The sequence below is a fragment of the Oncorhynchus mykiss genome, chromosome 25 (genome assembly GCF_013265735.2).
Source record: "Oncorhynchus mykiss isolate Arlee chromosome 25, USDA_OmykA_1.1, whole genome shotgun sequence".
In the NCBI taxonomy this organism is placed as follows: Eukaryota; Metazoa; Chordata; class Actinopteri; order Salmoniformes; family Salmonidae; genus Oncorhynchus; species Oncorhynchus mykiss.
The window spans coordinates 26497084-26521240 of record NC_048589.1 but is presented as its reverse complement, the minus strand read 5'-3'; the positions used below and the strand labels follow the sequence as shown (position 1 = coordinate 26521240).

The 24157-nt window shown below is 47.7% G+C and overlaps 1 protein-coding gene across 2 annotated transcripts in view; it reads right to left on the bottom strand.

The window, feature by feature from the left end:
- Positions 1-857: 857 nt before the first annotated feature.
- LOC110505710 (sprouty-related, EVH1 domain-containing protein 1) overlaps positions 858-24157 on the bottom strand; it is an 83269-nt gene continuing 59969 nt past the window's right edge. For both annotated transcript variants that reach the window (XM_021585101.2, XM_021585100.2), the window contains 3 exons: positions 21756-21802; positions 15010-15174; positions 858-4175 (listed from right to left, as the gene is read on the bottom strand). In XM_021585101.2, the coding sequence (XP_021440776.1) occupies positions 3477-4175; positions 15010-15174; positions 21756-21802 (911 nt within the window). In that variant the 3' untranslated portion in view covers positions 858-3476. The remainder of the gene's footprint in view (positions 4176-15009; positions 15175-21755; positions 21803-24157) is intronic.

Here is a 24157-nt window from a genome sequence, read left to right as displayed (position 1 = left end):
AAGAAAGGAAACAGGCAGTGTTCACAGAAGAATTAAGAGTACCATTTATACTGCAATTTACAAAACACAAATGTTTTACACAATTTAGAACTAATCACAGAAATGTTACATCATCAAGCGCTGTAAGAAAGAAAACCTACATTCATCATCAGTGCACCAAAGCATTGGAGAATTGAAAAGTAACCACTCAACTGCTGTGAAAAGAAACCCTTTTAAGCAATACACTGAACACGTTTATATAGGCATTTCTTTTTAAACGCAGACAAAGTCAAGAATGTACATTTTTAAGCATTCCAAAAATATGCACACTTTCCAAGACTGAAAGAAGAATAAAAGACTAGCAGCAGTGGTTAAGAACTGAAGTCTTATGCAAAGTTAACTGACAGGTAAAACATAACTATATTAAAGCAGACAAACATGTTGCATATATAATACAGTACATGATAGCAAGTTACACTGTGCTGGTTAATGCAGAATGAAACAGATGATTTCAGTATCTCTCAGCTAAACTTGTATGAATGTACGTCCTACACTTTACTCCTCAGCCAGCAAGTTTTTAAATCAGGTTCATCTAATCTTGGGTTCAGCTTGAAATATGCAGGGCAATCCAAATTACAATATGGGAGAATAAAAACATTGATAAACCAACCAAACGAGCACGCACACACACGGTTATATGCGGCCATAGGAACTAGGTGCTGACTTTTCTCTCAAATCAATAAAAAAATGAGTGATTGTATCTAGCAGCTTTATATATATATATATATATATATATATATATATATATATATATATATATATATATATATATATATATATATATATATATATATATATATATATATATATATATATTTTTTTTTTTTAAATAAGTGGACTGCCACTACTGTACCATGTTAGCATTCTAGCCTTCCTCCCTTCATAGAAAACTAGAATGAAACTCCATTAAAAGCTTAATTGTCATTTCCATCATGAACGCCCTCCACTTTCAATGTGAAGTAATACTAAAAGGTGACCTATGTACATAATGCTGTCAATTGAAGCTACAGTATATGCTGACAGCAATGACAAATACAGCTCTCTTTTAATTTCCAAAAAACAAAATGGGATTCTGATCCGGTATTTAAATATAGTGTTACTTATTTATAGGTGCTTGGAGTTTAGTACCTGGGGTAACGTCTACATAGCGTTAGTAAAGTGTCCTGTCACTGACTCAGTGTGGAGAGGTCTATGTGTTTCTCATGGCCAACAGTTTGCATAGAAAGTAAAGGGTGTTGGTTGGTACCTCGCATGGGGCATAAGAGAGGGATATGGAAGAAGTTGACTGCCCCCATCCAGTCTGGCGACGACAGGGTTGCCACGTCCTTCTCAAGAAGGGGTGGTCCGGGGGATGGTGTGCATATCTATTGGTTACAGTACAGGGCTGTAATGACAAGCTTTTTAAATAGGGGTGATTTTAAATCCTTTTGATAACGATTTTGTCTAAATCACGTGTCAAACTCATTCCATGGAGTGTCTGAGGGTTTTTGCTCCACCCTTGTACTTGATTGATGAACTAATTAGTAAGAAACTCCCCTAACCTGGGTGTCTAGGTCTTAATTGAAAGGAAAAAAACAAAAACCCACAGACACTCAACCCTCCGTGGAATGACTGACACCGCTGGCCTAAATGATCAAAGAAACCAATTTCTTTGTTCTCAAAAACGATTCCGGAACACAGGCAGACAGATTTCTTAAAACAGTGGAATTAGCAATAACATTCTGTCTTTTAAAGACGCAGCATCAAATGAATACAACCAGAGGTATGTCTACAGTTATTGTGGCTATGTTCCTCGGAGTGAAACATGGATTTCAACAAAGACCTTCATACTGCATCTCCCCATCAGCTTTCAACAAAGTCAGGTTTGTAACAACGAGTCAACATAGTTATCAGTTTCTATGATCACTGTGCTTGACATCTCACTGCATATGAAGACCTACGCACATATAGTGTGTAACAAACAATCATATCCATATGCTATAATTACCTATAGGCAAATGCCCTTTGACATTTAAAATGAGGTACCTGTTCATTCATGACTGGGCAAATGTTAAACTATGTATTCTCTGACTTACCGTGGACAAGCTGCAAAATGACTTAACAGTAGTACATTTGACTCGTTACAAATGCTTCAAATCACAAGGGGACAGACATCAAGTACTTTTGAAATTTGAAGATGGTGCTGTAACCAAAGCTTGGAGACCAGTGCTTTCAAGGTTGGCTTTTTGCACACAACATTTGAGTTTTAGTTGGTAATTTCTAGTTTCAGACTAATAAAAACAAAAGGTTTTCCCCAAACTAGTCTAATTTAAGTGCCTTGTTCAACAAAGGGGCACTCAAGACCCCTTACTCACCAACATTAAACAGAAAAACTTGCTGGTTGAGAAAATCTTCAGCTTTAAATAAAAAAACAACAGTTTTACCATGAAGCGAAGATGTGATGGAGTCAAAATAGAAAATCCGGTAAAGTACCTGGAATTGTGACATTTTGGTCTCATGGAAGGTGAGTCAAGAAGTGCTAACATTAATTCTTGACTAGTTCGGGGGATGGAGGATTGCAGAAGACATTACCATATTTTCCATCCTGCTCATGGAATTGATCACTTTATGTTGGAATGCAATTAAGTGGTCCAAATCACCTTACCAAAACAAGGAAATCATTCTAACATCTAGCTATGTCAGACTGTACCAGCAAAAGATGAAAAGGTGTTACCTTCTTTTTTTGTTCAACATTTGATGAATAGGAAAAATAAGGAAACACGTACACATCCACCACAGCAACTGTTAAATGACTCAATAAGAATGGTCTTAAGGTTAATGTACCATTAGAATTGTGTGAAGGGGGATAAACATTTCTAGTGCACCTTCTCTAACAATTACACCGTCAGCGAACGCTCGAGTCATAAAGGACCTGCCAATGTTAACCAACTACAAGTTCACAACAACATATCCCTTTTAGCAGACTTCAAGTTTGTTTTCTGTATGCACAAATTTTTACTTTTTTGCTGTTGTTGTTGTGTAGTTGCTGCTCTCTGTACAAAAGACAATATTCCTTCATAAAGTTACACATTACTTGTAGGGAGAGTGACATGGTGGCCTGGTTGTTGTGTGTATTATGTACGAGTGTGAGTAAGTGTGTTTGTTTAATAATATTTCCATGTCTGCTAGTCTCAATGCCTTCTCCTCACGTTCAGCTCCTGAACTCTACTTCACGCTCAGAGCCCGTAAAGCACAAGGTTAGTCTTCCGCTGCTCTCTGCGTCGAAGGACACAAAAGACCTCCAGAGCCCGGCGTCTACAACAACATGTCACCCCCTCTGAGGTGAATGAAAAACAAGGTTGCCGGCATTTGAATACCCAGCTTTTTTCCGCTTTCCTGTGTCAGCTAGCTGTGTTGTGGGTAGGTCATCCCAGGTGAGGGGTCAGAGTTCAGTCAGGTCACCCAGCGGCCTTGTGCTTGCCCCCGCAGCATCTGCAGGCCTCCCCACAGTGGTGGCAGGCTCTCAGCGGCAGGTAGCAGCACATACAGGGAGCGATGAAGGACAGTGCCGTCAGGGCCAGCCAGCGCAGGCAGAACTGCTCGTCAGCCGTGTCACACGAGCACGGGTCCGAGAAGTCTCCCTCCGAGTCGGACATGCAGTGGTACAGCATGCTCTCAGCACACAGCATGCAGCTGACTTTATAGATGCACTGCTTGATGGGGTCAGGAGCATCCTGGCACTGGCCCCGCTGGTTGTCCTCATGGTTGAACATTTCCCGGCAGTAGATGCAGCGAGAACGCTCCCCATCTTCCCTCCTCCGCCGCCCTTTTTTGGACTTGAGCAGTGGTGAGGGCTGCACCTTGGAGGAGTCTTTACCCAGCCCTAGCCCCAGTCCTGTGCCCATGCCCATACTCCCAGGGCCTGAGTGGGACTCCATGCCCGGCCCCTCGGGGAAGAGGTACTCACACTTCTTGCTGTCCAGTTTGTGGAATAGGGCAGGGAAGTCAGGGTCCTCTCGCTCTGCCTCCTGCTTCCACATGACTGGGTGGCGGTAGTCCTCGTAGCCGCGAATCAGAACATCCTTACGAGGGTTGATCCTTACAATCTCCTCCTCATCCATGTGAAAGCTCACATGGCGCGTAGACTTGAAGGACACCTGATGGAGACAGTGTTATTTTATTGAATTCAGTTCAGAGAACACAGACATTCTAGCAGTGTCAGTATATATTTTATTTATTTGAGTATGCATTGTGAATGATCTTTACTGTCCTTCCATGTCATGTAGTACATTATTCAGAATTAGTATACCTTATTAAACTAGATCTAACATGGAGGCTTAATCTCCAGTGGTAATACAGGGCTATTCATATACTGTAATATAGTGAGTGGGTCACGGGTCCAACTTAGGGAATGGAAAGTGGCATTCCCACCTGACCTGATATGAATAAATTAACTTTATAAAAATGGAGACCCGTTTCCGAATGAACCCGAGGACTGTCAGACATGTTCTGAAAAGGCCCGTGGAGAAACAGACCCAAACAAACGCCTCCCGATCTGGATCCGAAGACCAGTCAAGATCCGAGAGCAGAAAGAAACCTCAGACTGAACGCTGCCAACGCCATCAATAAACAAGTGATATTGGCCAAATGATCAACAGTTGTGTCCTTAAAACCTGCCTATAACAAATAAAATAAAACGTTGTAATTTTCGATGTGTAGAATATGAAAAACTTTATAGCCTATTGTTATATTGGTTTTTACTTTCCTAAAACAATAAATTGTCCACCTCACGGCTCAGCTGTCAGAGAGATGAGTGCTATATGCGCCAGGGCATTGCATGCATATAGGCGTATCAGTCCAGGTGTCCACTGTATGATATTAATATTTAAAAATATATATATAAAAAAGGAAGATAAGCTTAGGCCTAGCCACACAGAGTTCCTATCTATGTTCACCTGGACAAGAGGAACACCTACGTGAGAATGCTGTTCGACTATAATTCAACGTTCAACACCATGGTGCCCTCCAAGCTCATCACTAAGCTCAGGACCCTGGGAATGAACACCTCCCTTTGCAACTGGATCCTGGACTTCCTGACTGGCGGCCCCCAGGTGGTGACTGTAGGCAACAACACATCTGCCACAACAAATGGGCCCATCAGGGATGCGTGTGTTTGATGTATTTAATTCCACTCCAGCCATTACCACGAGCCGTCCACCTCAATTAAGGTGCCACATTATGTTATGGGTATGCTTGTAATCGTTAAGGACTGGGGAGTTTCAGAATAATAAAAAAAGGAATGGTGATAAGCACAGGCAAAATCGTAGAGGAAAATCTGGTTCAGTCTGCTTTCCACCAGACACAGGGAGATTAATTCACCTTTCAGCAGGACAATAACCTAAAACACAAGGCCAAATCTACACTGGAGTTGCTTACCAAGAAAACAGTGAATACTCCTGCGTGGCCAAATTACAGTTTTGACTTAAATCTACTTGAAAATCTATGGCCAGACCTGAAAATGGTTGTCTAACCATGATCAACAACCAATTTGACAGAGCTTGAAGAATTTATTGAAGAATGTGCAAATTTTGCACAATCCTGGTGTGGAAAGCTCTTAAGAGACTTACCAAGAAACACTCACAGCTGTAATCGCTGCCAAAGGTACTTCTAAAAAGTATTGACTCAGGGGTGTGAAAAAATATGTCAAAATTAGATTTCTGATTTAATTTTCAATAAATTAACTAAAATGTCTAAAAACCTGTTTTAATTTTGTCATTATAAGATATTGTGTGTAGAGGGGTGATATTTTTAATTTATTTAATCCATTTTGAATTCAGGATGTAACAATAAAATGTGGAATAAGTCAAGGGCTATGAATACTTCCTGAATGCACTGTATATTTACATATCTACCTCAGTTACCTCGAACACCTGCACATTGTCCCGGTACTGTGTACTGTAATTATTTATCTTTTTCTCCCTACCAGTTCTTCCTCTCCTCTCTACCCGTTCTTCTTCTCCTCTCCTCTCGTTCTACCTCTCCTCTCCTCCTACCTCTCCTCTCCTCTCGTTCTTCCTCCCCTCTAGCCGTTTTTCCTCTCCTCTCCTCTCTACCTGTTCTTCCTCTCCTCTCTTCTCTACCCGTTCTTCCTCTCCTCTCTACCCTTTCTTCCTCTCCTCTCTACCCTTTCTTCCTCTCCTCTCCTCTCTACCCGTTCTTTGCTTCCTCTCTACCCGTTCTTCCTCTCCACTCCTCCTTCGTCCTCTCCTCTCCCTCTTCCTCTCCTCTCCTCTCCTTCCTCTCCTCTCCTTCTTCCTCTCCTCTCCTCTCGTTCTTTCTCCCCTCTAGCAGTTCCTCACCTCTCTACCCGTTCTTCCTCTCCTCTTGTTCTTCATCTCCCCTCTAGCCGTTCCTCTCCTCTCCACCCGTTCTTCCTCTCCTCTCTACCCGTTCTTCCTCTCCTCTCTACCCTTTCTTCCTCTCCTCTCCTCTCTACCCGTTCTTTGCTTCCTCTCTACCCGTTCTTCCTCTCCACTCCTCTCCTTCGTCCTCTCCTCTCCTTCTTCCTCTCCTCTCCTTCTTCCTCTCCTCTCCTTCTTCCTCTCCTCTCCTCTCGTTCTTTCTCCCCTCTAGCAGTTCCTCACCTCTCTACCCGTTCTTCCTCTCCTCTCCTCTTGTTCTTCATCTCCTCTCCCCGTTCTCTCCCCTCTAGCCGTTCCTCTCCTCTCCTCTCTACCCGTTCTTCCTCTCCTCACCTCTCTACCAGGTCTTTGCCTCCTCTCTATCCGTTCTTCCTCTCCACTTCTCTCGTTCTTCCTCTACTCTCCTCGTTCTTTCTCCCCTCTATTAGTTCCTCTCTCCTCTCCACCCGTTACTCCTCTCCACCCGTTATTTTCCTCCTCTCCACCCGTTCTTTGCCTCCTCTCCTCTCTACCCGTTCTTTGCCTCCTCTCCTCTCTACCCGTTCTTTGCCTCCTCTCCTCCCGTTCTTTGCCTCCTCTCCACCCGTTCTTTGCCTCCTCTCCACCCGTTCTTTGCCTCCTCTCCACCCGTTTCTCCTCTCCTCTCCACCCGTTTCTCCTCTCCACCCGTTTCTCCTCTCCACCCGTTTCTCCTCTCCACCCGTTTCTCCTCTCCACCCGTTTCTCCTCTCCTCTCCACCCGTTTCTCCTCTCCTCTCCACCCGTTTCTCCTCTCCTCTCCACCCGTTTCTCCTCTCCACCCGTTCCTCCTCTCCTCCCGTTCCTCCTCTCCTCTCGTTCCTCCTCTCCTCTCCACCCGTTTCTCCTCTCCTCTCCACCCGTTTCTCCTCTCCTCCCGTTCCTCCTCTCCTCTCCAGCCGTTCTTTGCCTCCTCTCTACCCGTTCTTTGCTTCCTCTCCACCCGTTCTTCGCCTCTTCTCCACCCGTTCTTCCTCTCCACCCGTTCATCCTCTCCTCTCCAGCTGTTCTTTGCCTCCTCTCCTCTCCAGCCGTTCTTTGCCTCCTCTCCTCTCCAGCCGTTCTTTGCCTCCTCTCCTCTCCAGCCGTTCTTTTCCTCCTCTCTAGCCGTTCTTTGCCTCCTCTCCTCTAGCCGTTCTTTGCCTCCTCTCCTCTAGCCGTTCTTTGCCTCCTCTCCTCTCTAGTCGTTCTTTGCCTCCTCTCCTCTCTAGCCGTTCTTTGCCTCCTCTCCTCTAGCCGTTCTTTGCCTCCTCTCCTCTAGCCGTTCTTTGCCTCCTCTCCTCTCTACCCGTTTCTCCTCTCCACCCGTTTCTCCTCTCCACCCGTTCTTTGCCTCCTCTCCTCCCGTTTCTCCTCTCCACCCATTCTCCTCTCCTCTCGTTCCTCCTCTCCTCTCTACCCGTTTCTCCTCTCCACCCGTTTCTCCTCTCCACCCGTTCCTCCTCTCCACCTGTTCCTCCTCGCCTCTCCACCTGTTCCTCCTCTCCTCTCCAGCCGTTCTTTGCCTCCTCTCTACCCGTTCCTCCTCTCCAGCCGTTTCTCCTCTCCAGCCGTTCTTTGCCTCCTCTCTACCTGTTCTTTGCCTCCTCTCTACCTGTTCTTTGCCTCCTCTCCACCCGTTCCTCCTCTCCTCTCCAGCCGTTCTTTGCCTCCTCTCCTCTCCAGCCGTTCTTTTCCTCCTCTCCTCTCCAGCCGTTCTTTTCCTCCTCTCTAGCCGTTCTTTGCCTCCTCTCCTCTAGCAGTTCTTTGCCTCCTCTCCTCTAGCCGTTCTTTGCCTCCTCTCCTCTCTAGCCGTTCTTTGCCTCCTCTCCTCTCTAGCCGTTCTTTGCCTCCTCTCCTCTAGCCGTTCTTTGCCTCCTCTCCTCTCTACCCGTTCTTTGCCTCCTCTCCTCTCTACCCGTTCTTTGCCTCCTCTCCTCCCGTTCTTTGCCTCCTCTCCACCCGTTCTTTGCCTCCTCTCCACCCGTTTCTCCTCTCCACCCGTTTCTCCTCTCCACCCGTTTCTCCTCTCCTCTCCACCCGTTTCTCCTCTCCACCCGTTTCTCCTCTCCACCCGTTTCTCCTCTCCTCTCCACCCGTTTCTCCTCTCCTCTCCACCCGTTTCTCCTCTCCTCTCCACCCGTTTCTCCTCTCCACCCGTTCCTCCTCTCCTCCCGTTCCTCCTCTCCTCTCGTTCCTCCTCTCCTCTCCACCCGTTTCTCCTCTCCTCTCCACCCGTTTCTCCTCTCCTCCCGTTCCTCCTCTCCTCTCCAGCCGTTCTTTGCCTCCTCTCTACCCGTTCTTTGCTTCCTCTCCACCCGTTCTTCGCCTCTTCTCCACCCGTTCTTCCTCTCCACCCGTTCATCCTCTCCTCTCCAGCTGTTCTTTGCCTCCTCTCCTCTCCAGCCGTTCTTTGCCTCCTCTCCTCTCCAGCCGTTCTTTGCCTCCTCTCCTCTCCAGCCGTTCTTTTCCTCCTCTCTAGCCGTTCTTTGCCTCCTCTCCTCTAGCCGTTCTTTGCCTCCTCTCCTCTAGCCGTTCTTTGCCTCCTCTCCTCTCTAGTCGTTCTTTGCCTCCTCTCCTCTCTAGCCGTTCTTTGCCTCCTCTCCTCTAGCCGTTCTTTGCCTCCTCTCCTCTAGCCGTTCTTTGCCTCCTCTCCTCTCTACCCGTTTCTCCTCTCCACCCGTTTCTCCTCTCCACCCGTTCTTTGCCTCCTCTCCTCCCGTTTCTCCTCTCCACCCATTCTCCTCTCCTCTCGTTCCTCCTCTCCTCTCTACCCGTTTCTCCTCTCCACCCGTTTCTCCTCTCCACCCGTTCCTCCTCTCCACCTGTTCCTCCTCGCCTCTCCACCTGTTCCTCCTCTCCTCTCCAGCCGTTCTTTGCCTCCTCTCCTCTCCAGCCGTTCTTTGCCTCCTCTCTACCCGTTTCTCCTCTCCAGCCGTTTCTCCTCTCCAGCCGTTTCTCCTCTCCAGCCGTTTCTCCTCTCCAGCCGTTCTTTGCCTCCTCTCTACCTGTTCTTTGCCTCCTCTCTACCTGTTCTTTGCCTCCTCTCCACCCGTTCCTCCTCTCCTCTCCAGCCGTTCTTTGCCTCCTCTCCTCTCCAGCCGTTCTTTGCCTCCTCTCCTCTCCAGCCGTTCTTTTCCTCCTCTCTAGCCGTTCTTTGCCTCCTCTCCTCTAGCAGTTCTTTGCCTCCTCTCCTCTAGCCGTTCTTTGCCTCCTCTCCTCTCTAGCCGTTCTTTGCCTCCTCTCCTCTCTAGCCGTTCTTTGCCTCCTCTCCTCTAGCCGTTCTTTGCCTCCTCTCCTCTAGCCGTTCTTTGCCTCCTCTCCTCTCTACCCGTTTCTCCTCTCCACCCGTTTCTCCTCTCCACCCGTTCTTTGCCTCCTCTCCTCCCGTTTCTCCTCTCCACCCATTCTCCTCTCCTCTCGTTCCTCCTCTCCTCACTACCCGTTTCTCCTCTCCACCCGTTTCTCCTCTCCACCCGTTTCTCCTCTCCACCCGTTCCTCCTCTCCACCTGTTCCGCCTCTCCACCTGTTCCTCCTCTCCTCTCCAGCCGTTCTTTGCCTCCTCTCTACCCGTTCCTCCTCTCCACCCGTTTCTCCTCTCCACCCGTTTCTCCTCTCCAGCCGTTCTTTGCCTCCTCTCTACCTGTTCTTTGCCTCCTCTCCACCCGTTCCTCCTCTCCTCTCCAGCCGTTCTTTGCCTCCTCTCCTCTCCAGCCGTTCTTTGCCTCCTCTCCTCTCCAGCCGTTCTTTGCCTACTCTCCTCTCTAGCCGTTCTTTGCCTACTCTCCATTCTAGCCGTTCTTTGCCTCCTCTCCTCTCTAGCCATTCTTTGCCTCCTCTCCTCTCTAGCCGTTCTTTGACTCCTCTCCTCTCTAGCCGTTCTTTGCCGCCTCTCCTCTCTAGCCGTTCTTTGCCTCCTCTCCTCTCTATCCGTTCTTTGCCTCCTCTCCTCTCGAGCCGAACTTTGCCTCCTCTCCTCTCTAGCCGTGCTTTGCCTCCTCTCTAGCCGTGCTTTGCCTCCTCTCCTCTCTAGCCGTGCTTTGCCTCCTCTCCGCCCGCTCTTCCTCTCCTCTCCGCCCGCTCTTCCTCTCCGCCCGCTCTTCCTCTCCGCCCGCTCTTCCTCTCCGCCCCGCCCGTTCTTCCTCCTCTCCGCCCCGCCCGTTCTTCTTCCTCTCCGCCCGCTCTTCCTCTCCGCCCCGCCCGCTCTTCCTCTCCGCCCCGCCCGCTCTTCCTCTCCGCCCCGCCCGCTCTTCCTCTCCGCCCCGCCCGTTCTTCCTCTCCGCCCCGCCCGTTCTTCCTCTCCGCCCTACCCGTTCTTCCTCTCCGCCTTACCCGTTCTTCCTCTCCGCCTTACCCGTTCTTCCTCTCCGCCCTACCCGTTCAGCAATAGAATACATTTTTAACATACCTACTTTTAACCCATCTTAAAATAAAATACAGAGTACAAAATTAAAGTTAATTTTAGATTCATAAGTCTACAATAATAATAATAATAAAACAAATGATAATAAACACAATTAAATTAAAGTTTGAAAATTGCCTCAAACCCAAATAGCGAGAAGCACAGAGTCCATACCTGCTGTTAACTTTTAAATGATTGGAATGAATTATCCAAAGAGAGTATAAAGATTTTATAAAGTGCTTCTTCACCTGCATTGCTTGCTGTTTGGGGTTTTAGGCTGGGTTTCTGTACAGCACTTTGAGATATCAGCTGATGTACGAAGGGCTATATAAAATAAATTTGATTTGATTTGAGTCCATTAGGCCACATCAACGTTCTTCTCATCTTTGTCCACTACAACATTAACTTAAAACACTCCCCTTGAAAGATTAGTGGAATCTGTGTGAGTAGCTGGACAGGTAGGATGACTGACAGTGAAGGTGAACAGGTGGTCACGTGTCAGGTGACAGAGGAATGGATGAGACTGAGGCAGGAATTCCTTTAACCATAAAGTGGTATATTTACTGAGTAGTCTGTGGTGGATTCATGGACGCACAGAACTTCTGGATCAGATGGAGTTAAGGAAGAGAAAGCAGCGAGATCAGGCGATGGCAATTTCCTCCTTTTATGGAGTTGAGATCTGTCGGACATTTCCACCTGACCTAATTAAAGCGCCCCTGGCCCAGCTGAGTAAATGGCAATGAATTAAAGGAGTATTCCACCAACTCCATGGGCCTTTTCTACAGCCACCCCGGAAATTTGTTAAATTCCACACTCCTCAAAAAAGGCTCATTGCTCCCCGTCCTCTGTCATCTCAGGGAGAGGAATTAGTCGGGCAACTGGCCGGATATATGTCCGGTTCTTCACCTGGATCTCCACTGATCTAACACGACCATCGGTCCCAGGCATAGTCTTAGTTATACGGCCCACCGGCCAGGAGGCTCGAGGCAGCTGAGGGTCCACCATCATTACTACTTGGCCAGTTTCCAGGCTGGCCATTTCTCTCCGCCATTTCCCTCTGTGCAGTAGACTTGGTAGGTAATCCCGAATGAATCGGGCCCAAAAATGGTCAGCTAAGATTTGGCTGTGTCGCCACCGGCGTCTGCCTATGAGGTTGGTATCAGCATACATGGCTTGAAGAAGTGATGCATCTCGGCGTCCCATCAAGAGCATAGTCGGTGTAACCGGATCGGGGTCAGCGATGTCTGCAGAGAGATATCCCAAGGGTTTGGAGTCAATGATAATTGGGTGGATGGCATCTGGGTCCAAAACCTCTGCTTGGCGCAGCCTCCCTCCGACTCTGATCACTCCAAGGATTGGATCATATTCTGGGGCAAGAGAGAGAAGACGGCTGTCCTTAGCCACTTCCCTACCGGCTTTCAGAGCTTTTAACTCCTCAGGGAAGCTAACTGCTTGTGCTTGCTGGAGGAGTAGTGTCTCTGCCGCGAGGGAGGTAGGTATAGAAGCCACCCCATCTGAGGTCTGGTTTGTGGCGGTGATCAGATCCGGCAGTGTTTGGGATTGTGTTAGGTCAGGGAGAGCCGTTGTTGGTTCCGTAGAAATGCTGTAGCATTGGGCGGACCTCCTTAACTCATGAGCTTCAGTTGGTTGCGGAGGGGCCGTACGCCTGGGGGCTGTCGGCCACTCGTTCTCTGGTTGGGACAAGCCTGCCTTCACAAGGTTATGAATATCTCGGTTATGAACTTCTGCAAGCTCAGGATTCTTCACCAGGCGTCGCTCCGTTCCACGCAGTAGTGGGAGTACAGCCTGTGTCGTGGTTGCCAGAGGAGGATGGTTGGGCACCCGTAGCAGTGGGGTTGCATACCTGCGAACGCCATCCATTTCAGTGGTGGTGGTGCTCTTCTCCAGGAGGTCTAATGCATAGGAGTCATGTTTCGAGCGAGTGACCTCCTGTAGCTTCCGGTTGGAGAATGTGTCCATCTTCCAGAGCATCTCAACATTCCGAAGGAGGTCAGTGGCTGCATCTGGATTGCTCCTGGTGAAGAGGACTTGCTGTGACTGTACAGCTTGGGTGGAGAGAAGTAGATGGGATGGACCTTGCACAGCCCAACCCAAGGATGTATGGACAGCAATGGGCCCTCCTTCTGGTCCAGCTCGTATAGGCTCAGTCGGGGTGACGAGATGTTTCCGGTCCTTGGCTCAGAGGGGATGGTTGATGGCTGAAACGTATAGTTGATCCATCAACACTTTGAGCTCTGGTGGGCTTGCCCTTTGATGTCGGAAACTCGACCACATAATCCTTAAGATACCCAGGTGCTTGCCTGGTTCTTCTGTTGCTGCTGGTGGTTGAGGATGAAGCCTTTGTTGGTTTAGGCTTAGCTCCTGGATATTTCCTTTGTTCCAAAACCTTTCCCTCAGCTGCTCTCTCCTCCCCTCTTCTTCCTTCCAGTGGAGACAATTCTTCCCTCTCCGCCTCCATTTCCTTTTCACCTGTCTTTGGTTCAGTCATCATCCTGCTCGAAGGACCATTGAAAGATTAGTGGAATCCGTGTGAGTAGCTGGACAGGTAGGATGACTGACAGTGAAGGTGAACAGGTGGTCACGTGTCAGGTGACAGAGGAATGGATGAGACTGAGGCAGGAATTCCTTTAACCATAAAGTGGTATATTTACTGAGTAGTCTGTGGTGGATTCATGGACGCACAGAACTTCTGGATCAGATGGAGTTAAGGAAGAGAAAGCAGCGAGATCAGGCGATGGCAATTTCCTCCTTTTATGGAGTTGAGATCTGTCGGACATTTCCACCTGACCTAATTAAAGCGCCCCTGGCCCAGCTGAGTAAATGGCAATGAATTAAAGGAGTATTCCACCAACTCCATGGGCCTTTTCTACACCCCTTGTTGGCTTCTTTTCACTATACTCTTTCTCTTTTAACTTCAATTAAAACCTGTTGCGACTCTAGGGGCAGTATTTTCATTTTTGGAAAAAAAAAACGTTCCCGTTTTAAACGGGATATTTTGTCAGGACAAGATGCTAGAATATGCATATAATTGACAGCTTTGGACAGAAAACACTAACGTTTCCAAAACTGTAAAGATATTGTCTGTGAGTATAACAGAACTGTTGCAAGCGAAAGCCTGAGAAAAATCCAATCCGGAAGTGCCCCAGGTTTTGAAAGCGCTGCGTTCCAATGACTCCCTATTTGACTGTGAATGTACGAGCTTACGCTTTCTACGTATTCCCCAAGGTGTCTACAGCATTGTGATGTAGTTTTACGCATTTCTGTTGAAGAATAGCCGTAGGCGAGCACATTGCGTAAGTGGTCACATGGTGGCTCCGAGAGAGATTCTCGCGTAAAGTACAGAGGTAGCCATTACTCCAATCGGTCCTAGAGAAAAAATAATTGTCCCGACAGATATATTTTCGAATAGATATTAGAAAAACACCTTGAGGATGGATTCTAAACAACGTTTGCCATGTTTCTGTCGATATTATGGAGCTAATTTGGAATATTTTTTGGCGTTGTGGTGACCGCAATTTCTAGGCGATTTCTCAGCCAAACGTGAAGAACAAACGGAGCTGTTTCGCCTACAAAAATAATATTTCGGGAAAAAATGAACTTTGGCCATCTACCATCTACATCCGAAGTTCATCAAAGGTAAACGATTTCATTTGATTGCTTTTCTGATTTCCGTGACAAGGTTGCCTGCTGCTAGCAGGGCATAATGCTATGCTAGGCTATCTATAAACTTACACAAATGCTTGTCTAGCGTTGGCTGTAAAGCATATTTTGAAAATCTGAGATGACAGGGTGATTAACAAAAGGCTAAGCAGTTTCTCAATATATTTAATTTGTGATTTTCATGAATAGTTGAATTAGTTTCAGGCAATGATTACGCTCCCGCATGCGGGTTTGGGAGTCACTAGAGGTTAAAAAGGCCATCTTCACAATCAACAATGGCCTAGGCCAAAGCTCCTTTCACTCGCTCCCTGTCTGTCTCTCTCCTCAGCAGCAGGAGCATGTGAGGCGAGTGGCGGGAACCACTTTTAGCTGGACATTACTTATGTTTTATTGAGTTGCAATTGGCTGACAGATAAAAAGTCGGATCTCAGAATTCCAGGTCTGTTGTACCCGTGAAGACTTCCAGTCTAGAGGTGTTTGGTACTGACCTGAGGCGGCAGGTAGTGGTGGTTGCTGGAGTGAAACTGGTCAAAGGGCTGAGCGCGGACGTAGCAGCCCCGGTAGGGTTCAGTGGACACCACATTGTGGACACTCAGGGGGGAAAAGGGCTCCTTCATTGGCGTACAGATGGAGGGCAGCGCCTCACACAGGGGCTGCAACACAACGACAAAACTTCTATATCATTCATTTTTCACATTTCACCTTAATTATACAAGACACCATTATTATATTTCACAAGTAGGTATAAGATGCATATCACTGACTCACATTAGCTACAGACACCATTGATATTCTAACTATATTTGTCCCACATTTGTCCACCAGGTAGCGCCCAGAGAACACATTTCTCCCTGTGCCTTTGCCTGTGATATGAGATGACTCAAGCCCCTTCTGTTGAGAACTCAAGAGTTCCTTTCAGCCTCCCATGTGTTCTCACAGGCATTTTATTGATGACAAATCCTAGTAAACTGTACTGTTGAGAACTATAACACACACAAATACATGTATACATTCACCCACCAGCCTATTAGGTGACAACAATGGACTATGAGCTCTGGTGCAGAGGAGAGGTAGAACCGGAGGAGAGGAGAGGTAGAACCGGAGGAGAGGAGAGGTAGAACCGGTATGGAGGAGAGGAGAGGTAGAACTGGTACGGAGGAGAGGAGAGGTAGAACCGGTACGGAGGAGAGGATAGGTAGAACCGGTGCGGAGGAGAGGTAGAACCGGTGCGGAGGAGAGGATAGGTAGAACCGGTGCGGAGGAGAGGAGAGGTAGAACCGGTGCGGAGGAGAGGTAGAACCGGTGCGGAGGAGAGGTAGAACCGGTGCGGAGGAGAGGTAGAACCGGTATGGAGGAGAGGATAGGTAGAACCGGTATGGAGGAGAGGATAGGTAGAACCGGTGTGGAGGAGAGGTAGAACCGGCATGGAGGAGAGGATAGGTAGAACCGGTATGGAGGAGAGGATAGGTAGAACCGGTATGGAGGAGAGGATAGGTAGAACCGGTATGGAGGAGAGGATAGGTAGAACCGGTATGGAGGAGAGGATAGGTAGAACCGGTATGGAGGAGAGGATAGGTAGAACCGGTATGGAGGAGAGGATAGGTAGAACCGGTATGGAGGAGAGGATAGGTAGAACCGGTATGGAGGAGAGGATAGGTAGAACCGGTATGGAGGAGAGGATAGGTAGAACCGGTATGGAGGAGAGGATAGGTAGAACCGGTGTGGTGGAGAGGTAGAACAGGCCTAATGGTGAGTTCTTAATGATGGCCAGCACATTTCAGCACTCACACAAGCATGGAGCTCGCATCTGCGCACATACACACAGCCACACACTTAGACATGCAGTCGCACACAAATTCTCTCACACATATTGGTACACAAACTTATACGCAGTAACACAAAGATGCATATTCTCACACAGATAAGCATATACTTTGTATTTGAAACACACCGTTCCTCATTCAGGCCTCACACTGCCTCGCTCACTCACACTGCCTCGCTGACTGCGTGTGGAGGAGGCTGCTGGCTCTGGTTAGTCAGTGCTGTGTGTAAAGTAGCCCACGCCAGTATTTTAACACACAGCGGAAATCTGGTTTGCTCCCAGCTGCTGCTACAGTAATTACTGTCCTGTGGTTGCTAAGAGATGCTTCCTTTGACCCCCCCACCCCCCTTCTTTCTCTTTTTACCCTCTTCTCCCCCTCAGACTGCTAAAATACTGTGTGTGTGTGTGTGTGTGAGGGGAAAGAAGAGAAAGAACAGAACAGGGAAAAATAAAAAAAAGTGTGTGTATGTGAGCATATGCATACGTGAGTGTGTGTGCATGTGTGTGAGAGAGAGAGAGCACAGCCAACAAATCTGCTGAGGGAATGTCATAAACCAACTCCAGCTGGAGAAATGCAGGCCAGAATTTAAAATGCCAGATGACAGCTGTGTGTGTGTGTGTGTGTGTGTGTGTGTGTGTGTGTGTGTGTGTGTGTGTGTGTGTGTGTGTGTGTGAGAGAGAGAGAGAGAGCGAGAGAGGGAGTTAGGGGGATGAAATTGGAACCAGACTTGGGCTTCCTTTTAAAGTGCTGTGCTGAGCCCCTCCATTCAAAAGGCATGCGTGGGTGCCAATCTGGTTCCGATCTGACCCCAGAGATGTGGAGATGGTGGGGGGTGACCTGGCTCAGGACCAACATACGAGCTCCACGCGGTTCCACCCTCCCAGGCACACACAGGCGAAGGTGCTGGCCTGCTGTTTGTGCATTGTATCAGTGACTCAAAGACTCCCAGGTCCAAGCATCTGCATGTTCACATCATTTCATTGTGAAGCATCCCAAGAAAAAGTAATTCAGATGTGTGTTAGAGAGGGAGAGAGGAGGGTAGAGAGTGGGATTGTGTATGAGTTCTTCAGTGTTACGGATGATGACTCATCCCTAGAATGCAACCTCGTAATGCTGCTCAGCCCTGCTCTACAAGGATTCTACTGGGGCTTCTCTCCCGTACGCTTTCTCCTCAACCAAACAACCAGACTAGAACATGACAGGTGCCATTTGACCCACATTTGGGGTTTACTTGTTTAATCTCTCCAGGACTATGGCACCCCACCTCCTCTCAAATACTTGGTTGAGTTCAAATCGCACCAAACACTACATTTCTACAAGTCCTATATCTATTTAAGATGGAGAGGCTCACCCATCCCCCTCAGCAGATATCGTGCAGTACAAAACAGATGTGGTTTTGCGTTCTCAAACACCTGTCAAATGTTGCACCTAAACAGGGTTCTGCAAGGAGGGTGGGGGGTGTATGCAATTTGTGCAGTATGTCAGCCTTTGAGTGTGTATGTATGTGTCGACTGTGTGATTATGCATGTGTGTGACTGGCTGTGGGGTGTGCGGTGTCGGGGTGAGAGGAAGACTGTGGCGTTTTGGTGGGGGTGCTGAACCCTGCTGGGCAGGATGTGGGCTGATAAGAGGGTCCTACACGCTACACACACAGCAGGTTAAGAGGTTCCAGAAACCAAGAAACCTGGCTGGCCATTGATGTCTGCATGGGCTCAGAGCTTCAGATTATAAGGGGAAAACCAGACATCCCTCCCAAAACACTACTTGGCAGACATGTCACTAGGCCAGTCCAGCTTATGTAGAGAAAGACTAGGCTAAATCCAATACAGGCCCAAACGAGGCTCCAGAGTACCCTCCAGCCCATGTCAAAGTGACTCGTCTCGTGGCTCTCGGCTGGGCTACAGCACAAGGTCACTTTCAGCTAAATCAATTAATGTCAGACCTTTGATGAATAAATGAAACTGAACAAAAAACTCTGAACAAATGTTTTGTCTGTGTACACAGTTCTCATCATTGGAGTCATATTCTGTGATGCAGCCAAGGCTGGAACGTGTTAAATTATGAAGAGGTGCAGGCTAATGGCACACATTGTGTGGTGGCATTTAAGTGGAGCGTTTGTTATCTCTCTGGGTGGCTTGGTGTTAGAGTGACTAGCCTCACGGTTTCTCGTCCGTGTAGCTCAGGTCACAGACCGCAACACTCGGATGCCAAATTACCATGGCGACACCCTCAGTTGCTCACTCACTGAACCCCCCCTTTCCTCTCACCGCCTGCTCTTCTGCTGCTTAGCAACAATGCTGCTCTCCACATGAACAGATTCCCCCTCCCTCTCACACCCTCTGACCTTCTCTACTCCACTCAGTGAATGAGGTCAGATACTGAGGGGTCAAAAGGTGACTGCAGCCCAGCCACCGGGGTCACTGATGGACACAAAACTCACAAATACTGAGAACTAAAGAGCAGCAGGAGCTACTAAATGATTGGCTTGGCAGGTCTTCTGAAACAAGGACTTTCTTTAAAGGGGTTCAGTTTGCCATGTATACTTAGCAAATATCAAATCAAATTTTATTTGTCACATACACATGGTTAGCAGATGTTAATGTGAGTGTAGCGAAATGCTTGTGCTTCTAGTTCCGACAATGCAGTAATAACCAACGAGTAATCTAACCTAACAATTTCACAACTACTACCTTATACGCACAAGTGTAAAGGGATGAAGAATATCTACATACAAATATATGAATGAGTGATGATACAGAACGGCATCGTCAAGATGCAGTAGATGGTATAGAGTTCAGTAAATACATATGAGATGAGTAATGTAAGGTATGTAAACATATAAAAGTGGCATTGTTTAAAGTGGCTAGTGATACATGTATTACATAAAGATGGCAAGATGCAGTAGATGGTATTGAGTACAGTATATACATATGAGATGAGTAATGTAGGGTATGTAAACATTATATTAAGTGGCATTGTTTAAAGTGGCTAGTGATACATTTTTAAATACATTTTTCCATTATTAAAGTGGCTGGAGTTGAGTCAGTGTGTTGGCAGCAGCCACTCAATGTTAGTGTTGGCTGTTTAACAGTCTGATGGCCTTGAGATAGAAGCTGTTTTTCAGTCTCTCGGTCCCAGCTTTGATGCACCTGTATTGACCTCGCCTTCTGGATGATAGCGGGGTGAACAGGCAGTGGCTCGGGTCGTTGTTGTCCTTGATGATCTTTATGGCCTTCCTGTGACATCGGGTGGGGTAGGTGTCCTGGAGGGCAGGGAGTTTGCCCCAGGTGATGCGTTGTGCAGACCTCACTACCCTCTGGAGAGCCTTACGGTTGTGGGCGGAGCAGTTGCCGTACCAGGCGGTGATACAGCCCGACAGGATGCTCTCGATTGTGCATCTGTAGAAGTTTGTGCTTTTGGTGACAAGCCGAATTTCTTCAGCCTCCTGAGGTTGCGCCTTCTTCACCACACTGTCTGTGTGGGTGGACCAATTCAGTTTGTCTGTGATGTGTACGCCGAGGAACATAAAACTTACTACCCTCTCCACTACTGTCCCGTCGATGTGGATAGAGGGGTGCTCCCTCTGCTGTTTCCTGAAGTCCACGATCATCTCCTTTGTTTTGTTGATGTTGAGTGTGAGGTTATTTTCCTGACACCACACTCCGAGGGCCCTCACCACCTCCCTGTAGGCCGTCTCGTCGTCGTTGGTAATCAAGCCTACCACTGTAGTGTCGTCTGCAAACTTGATGAGTTGGAGGCGTGCATGGCCACGCAGTCGTGGGTGAACAGGGAGTACAGGAGAGGGCTCAGAACACACCCTTGTGGGGCCCCAGTGTTGAGGATCAGCGGGGTGGAGATGTTGTTACCTACCCTCACCACTTGGGGGCGGCCCGTCAGGAAGTCTAGTACCCAGTTGCACAGGGCGGGGTCGATACCCAGGGTTGATGATGAGTTTGGAGGGTACTATGGTGTTAACTGCTGAGCTGTATTTGATGAACAGCATTCTCACATAGGTATTCCTCTTGTCCAGATGGGTTAGGGCAGTGTGCAGTGTGGTTACGATTGCATCGTCTGTGGACCTATTGGGGCGGTAAGCAAATTGGAGTGGGTCTAGGGTGTCAGGTAGGGTGGAGGTGATATGGTTGTGGACTAGTCTCTCAAAGCACTTCATGATGACGGAAGTGAGTGCAACGGGGCGGTAGTCGTTTAGCTCAGTTACCTTAGCTTTCTTGGGAACAGGAACAATGGTGGACCTCTTGAAGCATGTGGGAACAGCAGACTGGGATATGGATTGATTGAATATGTCCGTAAACACACCAGCCAGCTGGTCTGCGCATGCTCTGAGGACGCGGCTGGGGATGCCGTCTGGGCCTACAGCCTTGCGAGGGTTAACAAGTTTAAATGTTTTACTCACGTCGGCTGCAGTGAAGGAGAGTCCACAGGTTTTGGTAGCGGGCGTGTCAGTGGCACTGTATTGTCCTTTAATCGAGCAAAGAAGTTGTTTAGTCTGTCTGGGAGACATCCTGGTCCGCGACGGGGCTGGTTTTCTTTTTGTAATCTGTGATTGTCTGTAGACCCTGCCACCTGTGTCTGAGCCATTGAATTGCGACTCTACTTTGTGTCTATGCTGAAGCTTAGCTTGTTTGATTGCCTTGCGGAGGGAATAGCTACACTCTTTGTATTCGGTCATGTTTCCGGTCACCTTGCCCTGGTTAAAAGCAGTGGTTCGCGCTTTCAGTTTTGCGCGAATGCTGCCATCAATCCACGGTATAAATACCACACATTGTACCATCGTGTCACAAATCTGATGGGGTTTTCTACTTGAAGTGTGTTGTTTCTACACCACAAAATCAACTTGGGTGTGTAGTCATATACTCCCTCTTGTTCAGATTGAGAAAACCTTTCTAACCGCACCTGTAGCTTGTGAAAGCTCAGACTGAAGAGGACAAAGTGATAACCAACTCCTTTATCAGCTTACCAACAATACGCCTGAGCACAGCTCAATCTATTAACAGACGAGGAACATGAGTAAATACAAGTGGCTTCCGATAATCCACACAATTATTTTTACACAATTGGGTTCCCCCAGGTATCAGTTTTGACCAGATGACAGATGCACACACCTAAGCCGTGGGCACACTCGACAACTCCCCAGCAAAGGAAGGTAAGGTAAGGCCCTGGCTGTTCAAACAGACTCAAATCCTAAAGACAACTGACAGAGTAGAAGACAGAAGGGCCTGAAGCAGTACAGATTTCCCTCTTCCCTGCTTCCTGGATTCAAGCACCAGCAAGAGAACTCAAACACACACTAGACTTGTGAGAAGTGGAGTTAGTCCTACAGCAAACCTCAGTGCTAGCAAATAGACACACAAGTACATGGAGAATATGAGGACCCCAGTCTTTGGACTCACCTGTAATCCATCTTCAAGAGAGTCCGAGTCATCAAACGCAGGACAGCCTGGAAAAGAGAAGATATAATAAAATCAGATATTCAATAAGACTTCCAGCTGCACAGATACAGGTGAGCTACAGAGAGAGACAGAAAGAGTTCTCATAACACACAGTATGTCCACAAGTCACCAAGTCCCTAAAAATGACTTCCCCACAAGTACGTCACTGGTGATCGAGGAAAGAGAGAAGCCATTAAGGGAGGTATGGTTGGCAAAGACTTCCATTCACCCGAGAACAGCTAAAAAGTAAATGAAAGTGTTTTTTGTGTTAGTGGGACACGTGGCCTAATGAAATCGACTCTACTTGTAAAAGTGCAACTCGAGTCGAGGCTAAAAAGCCATGAATGTTGCATTCACTGACACCTAATGTCAAGTAAGTACTGATAAGAATACTAAGTCAAATCGTACTGTTGAACTCGTACCCGACTCTTAGCAACATGTGTAAAACAAGCTTATCCTGAAATCTTGGGGAAAGTAAATTAGTCCAAAGTTAAATGTTGGCAGTAGTGTAGAAAACAGATATTAGCTCATTTCCACTGGGACGGACGAAGAGGAAACTGTTTGTACCGGAGGCATCAAGAGGCTCTTTTAAGACTCCTAGTTCACTTAATTAGGATCACTAAGACCTCATTTAAAACAAGCCAGGCAGGCAGCAGGAGAAACCAGGCCTCCGTTTTTTACGTCCGTCTGGGTCTCTCTCCGTTAGTTTAGAGAAGACCGAAGAATATTGTTGGAGCATTGATCAGCGTGTGGGTATCCATCTTCCTGTCTGTCAGTCTGCTATGGTGAGACCCAGGCCGTCTGTCTGTCTATAGCACGTTGAGACAGAGACGACTCTGCCAGTGCTGGGTCACGGAGCTGCCTGGGCCATGTGTCCACTGTTCCCATGGCAACAGAGGACCGCAAGGCTGACACACCACACACTCAAACACACACTAAGAAGAACACACACACACTGCAGTCCGGCAGCAGAGCGATGCAACAGGAATACAAAGGAACCTGCCTGTGTGGAGAAGAGGTATTACACAACACTAGCGGAAAACAGAGGAAGCTAGAACAGATCAGAGGATACAGAGAGGAGAGGAGTAGAACAGGCACTGAGAGCTAAGCAGCAGTCTTATTATAAATCCATGAATGACAACAAGACCAAAGACAGGTAGCCTAGCAGTTAAGAGAGTTGGTAGAGTAACCGAAATGGTCTCTGGTTCGACTCCCCTAGCCAGCAAGGTGGAAAAATCTGCCGAGAGCAAGGCAGTTAACCACCAACAACAAATGCTCCCTGGGCACTGATGATGATGTCGATTAAGGTAGCCCTCGCACCTCTCTGATTATTGGGTTGGGTTCAATTTGGAAGACAGATTTCAGTTCAATGCATTCAGGTCTGCAACTGACTAGATATCACCTTTCCTTCCCTTTCCCATTGGCCTGTGTGCTAATTCTGCTAATATGCTTGTATTGATCATCCGTACCTAAAATATCCATAGCTAGAGTTATAAGATTATTTGGTGTAGTCCATTATGCTTTATTAATTTAAACAATTGTCATGTTGTTAGACCCCATCAGTTTCCTCCACAGGTCTACAGGGCCGAGGACCGGAGGAGATACAGTAGAGCCCAGGCTAGGTTCTAGTCTTAAGTAACACAGGTCTACAGGGCCATGGCCTGGATGAGATACAGTAGAGCCCAGGCTAGGTTCTAGTCTTAAGTAACACAGGTCTACAGGGCAGAGGACCGGAGGAGATACAGTAGAGCCCAGGCCAGGTACTAGTCTTAAGAAACACAGGTCTACAGGGCAGAGGACCGGAGGAGATACAGTAGAGCCCAGGCTAGGTTCTAGTCTTGAGTAACACAGGGCAGGAGGCTGGATGAGATACAGTAGAGCCCAGGCTAGGTTCTAGTCTTAAGTAACGCAGGGCAGGAGGCTGGATGGCAGATTGCTGAGCTGGCGGCTCTCCTGCTAATTGGATGACTTTGCTACCTCTGGCACTACCTCTGCTGGAAATGCGTAACAGGGCCCCAAGCTGTTGTATCAACTTCAGCCCATCTCCAACCAGGTTAACGCAGACTAGCCTCAGCCCATCTCCAACCAGGTTAACCTAGCTTCAGCTCATCTCCAACCAGGTTAACCTAGCTTCAGCCCATCTCCAACAAGGTCAACCTAGCTTCAGCTCATCTCCAAACAGGTTAACCTAACAGAGCCAAGCTCATCTCCAAACAGGTTAACCTAGCAGAGCCCAGCTTATCTCCAACCAGGTTAACCTAGCTTCAGCCCATCTCCAAACAGGTTAACCTAGCTTCAGCTCATCTCCAACCAGGTTAACCTAGCAGAGCCCATTTTATCTCCAACCAGGTTAGCCTAGCTTC